This window comes from Haliaeetus leucocephalus, unplaced genomic scaffold (assembly GCF_000737465.1).
Source record: "Haliaeetus leucocephalus isolate CR32 unplaced genomic scaffold, Haliaeetus_leucocephalus-4.0 Scaffold162, whole genome shotgun sequence".
NCBI lineage: Eukaryota > Metazoa > Chordata > Aves > Accipitriformes > Accipitridae > Haliaeetus > Haliaeetus leucocephalus.
Genome location: NW_010972598.1, coordinates 4,586,682 through 4,589,955, shown reverse-complemented (window position 1 = coordinate 4,589,955; position 3,274 = coordinate 4,586,682). Strand labels below are relative to the sequence as shown.

Here is a 3,274-nt window from a genome sequence, read left to right as displayed (position 1 = left end):
CGCTGGGCGGGGTGCGGCCCGCGGCGCCCTGCCGCCCCGCTACCCTCGCCGGGGGAGGGTGTCTGCGTCTCTGTGTGAGCCGCGGCCGTGGCTCGTAGGGGCCAGGGGAGGAGCCGAGCCCCGGCCGAGATTAAAAGGGTTCGTTAGTTGCTCCCTTCCCCCGCCGCACGCGCTAATTAAGCATGGTAATAATTTATCATGTGCTCTGCTGATGTGATTTCGCGCGACTTGTCTTGTCAAGCCTGCTGCAGTGTTTAGCGTCTAAGTTAGCTAGTGCTTGCTAACAGCACATTAAAAAGCCATTTTCTTAAAACCCCAGACTCCGGGTGCTTAGGAACCCCACGCTTTTTAACTTACATGGCTAATGGTGCAAATGACTTTTGAGTACCTCATCTGAGGTGTGTCAGCATCAGTTTTTCCCTGCCTGTCTGCTCAGACCGCGACAAAGTTTTGAGTAGTTAACAGTAAACAAAAATGCACAAGTGCTCATGGACTTGGATTTCTCAGAGGACTGAACATTCTAATACAATTTGCTGTATTTTCTCCTCTTACTCAAACCTGAATTACATGTGCCTCTGGTCAAAGCACCATTGTTGATTTGGGTTTAATCAAAGGATTCACCTCTATGAACATCATTAGTATTAGGGTGATCACTTTGAGTTGTACAAAGTTGTACTATTAGTATGTATGCCCAGCCTTGCTGTGAAAGAGATCTTATTATGTGTATGGATGAACTACATAACCTCGGTAGACCTTACCTGCTTCGCTCACTACTGGTGGTGTCAAGGCTATCTTGCAGGGAAAAAACTGTAACAGAGAGGAATACCATCTCTGCTACATGTTGCCTTATAAGCCCCCTCCTGCTTAAAGGCCGAAAAGTGGAGGTTGCCAAAACTCACCTTCAGACTTCCTTCCAATGCAGGGATGAAGAGCAGATGTAGGATTAGAAGTTTGAATGTGTATACACATATATACATTTGTGTATATATAAAATCTATAAACTGTTCACACTGGTAAGTGCACAGCATTGCATCCCGTTTAGAATAGCAGTATTGAACAGAGAGAAATGGTGGTGATGGGTACAAGCCTGCTGCTCCTGCTGCAGACTGGTTATACTGGACAGGCTCAGGCAGAAGAACCATGGCAGCTGCTGAGCAGTGTGCAGGTGCTGGGTGGCAGAAAGGAGCTTTGGGAGCAACCATTGAACCTGACTTATGTCTGAGTCCATTTGCGCGTGCTGAGTATGTCCATCTGAGTCAACTCACGTGTGGTTCCTGGCAGAAATGTGGGGAAGTAAATGTAGGTCAGTGGCTGTATGCTGTCAGTGGGGAATATGGTGATAGTGATTTTTTGAGGGATCCCAGATAATGTTACCAAGCTGTCTGTCAAAGTATGGTCTGCACTGAATAGTCAGTCAGATGATACTTGTATTTCCTGTCAGCCTTTCAACATGCAAAACTGGGTGTTTTACATTTGAGATAAACAGAACTTTCCTCCCTACTGTTTTGTGCACCTGCATCCAGCTGTATGACATGAGCTGCAGAATGCTGTGGGAGATACGTGTGGGAAAGAGAGAGGGGACATGGTGGTTTAATTGCCTTATTCACAATTATATATGAAGTCTGTGGTTTTCAAATTATCTACCTACTATCAGTGGTCAACAAGACCATGGTGAATCATCCTCAGCCAGTATGTGGAGCCTTTATTCTTAGGTACAAATATTTATACACATACATGCCGCTTACAGAAAACGTTGGGACTTGGTAGTGCTCTGCAACAGAAAAAACATGAAAATCACTGTTCTTTATAAAGAACTAGAAAAACAAAAGGGAAGAAATTGAGGTATAGGAAAAGAAATATAGTTTTAAAATATTTTTCAGGATGGATGCTAAGCAAGAAAGATGCAGAGTCACAGATGCATACTGACTGTGTTTCTGTGTGAGACCTAGAAAGCAAGAGTCAAAGGCACCACCCTGTACCTGTCACCTCTTGTAGAGTCACCCTGGGGTCTGTCAAGTCCTTATTTCAAATGCCTGTATTCCTGGAGCTTCTCTCATTTTTTCAGTGGTTCTCTCTGGATTGTGGAAAGTAAATTACCTGTGTTGCAATGTACCTTGGCTGTATCTTGGAGATGTAACAGAAGATAGGGAATGAAGCCCTTGCCATAGCTACAGTAGCCACCAAGGTTCACCAGGGCATGGAGCTTTTGTGGGGTTTGCTTTCATCTACCTCAAGGCTTCTTTTATATTACAAGGGCAAAAGAAAGAGAGACCTTTTTTTTTTTAAATGCATCTAAGAATCCATAAGGAGGAGCTGTAAGGCCTCCAGAATAAAATGACAGTAAGTTGCATGCTTTGCCACTGGGTTTGTTGGGTCTTTGCTGACAGTGGAGAAACAGTGCGACTAGGAATGTCTGGGCTGACTTTCTTCCCTGGAGCCTTTCTTTGGCTCCCAGTACCTCCTTTTTCAGCTTTCCTTTACAGGGTGGGCTTTTCTCCTTGCCCCTTTGCAGTTCCTTTGCAGCTCTCCACTACTGTTCCCACCTGGATCCTCCATTTTTGGCCCTACTCTCATGTAATGCAAACGCCAGCTTACTGTATTTTCTCATATCCCAGTCTGACTCTCAGCCTCTCTGTGTTTGAGTTGGGAAGCTTATGGCAGTTTGTGCTCGCCCTTGCCATCAGGGCAAGGCTTTATCCAGAACATTCTGTTAATACCATGTTTCTGGAGCAGGGATTTCATATTTACCAAAAGGGGCACGTGATAAGAATATGGGGGTTTGGTTTGGGTTTTCTTCCTCTTCTACGTATGTCTTCCTAAACTTTGTACTGCGGTGTGAACATGGTCATCTGAAATTTCATAGACCTCTGCCTTTTTAAAATATTCAGTGTGTGTGTGTGCCAAGGCTGCGCTCAAGCCTTGTAGATGTGACCCCTCTGATCATGTGCCACCTGCCTGGACAATGCGTGTGGTTTTCCTATGGGCACTAGTGCTGAGAAAGGCTCTGCCTGACGTTGCAGAGAGGGGCTGGGCACCGCACCGGACACCCAGGAACTGCTGCTGATGGGGCTGCCTCACGAAGCAGGAGGGAGAAAGCTCTGTCCCAGAGCCCTGGGGCTGCTTCTGTCCCACTGCTGCCACCTTTTTTGTTTTCAGGCTTGTTTGTTGCCCTGTCTTGCATTGTCTTACGCTTTAGAACATAGAATCGTTTAGGTTGGAAAAGACCTTCAAGATCATCGAGTCAAACCGTTAACCTAGCACTGCCAAGTCCACC

The 3,274-nt window shown here is 45.9% G+C and overlaps 2 protein-coding genes across 2 annotated transcripts in view; one reads left to right on the top strand and one right to left on the bottom strand.

The window, feature by feature from the left end:
* Positions 1-829, bottom strand: part of ERO1LB (ERO1-like beta (S. cerevisiae)) — a 42,853-nt gene extending 42,024 nt beyond the window's left edge. The window contains exon 1 of the mRNA XM_010562947.1: positions 759-829. Within this exon, the coding sequence (XP_010561249.1) occupies positions 759-829 (71 nt within the window). The remainder of the gene's footprint in view (positions 1-758) is intronic.
* A 311-nt stretch (positions 830-1,140) lies between these two features.
* The window catches only part of EDARADD (EDAR-associated death domain), a 17,702-nt gene continuing 15,568 nt past the window's right edge, over positions 1,141-3,274 (top strand). The window contains exon 1 of the mRNA XM_010562946.1: positions 1,141-1,303. Coding sequence (XP_010561248.1) covers positions 1,141-1,303 — 163 coding nt within the window. The remainder of the gene's footprint in view (positions 1,304-3,274) is intronic.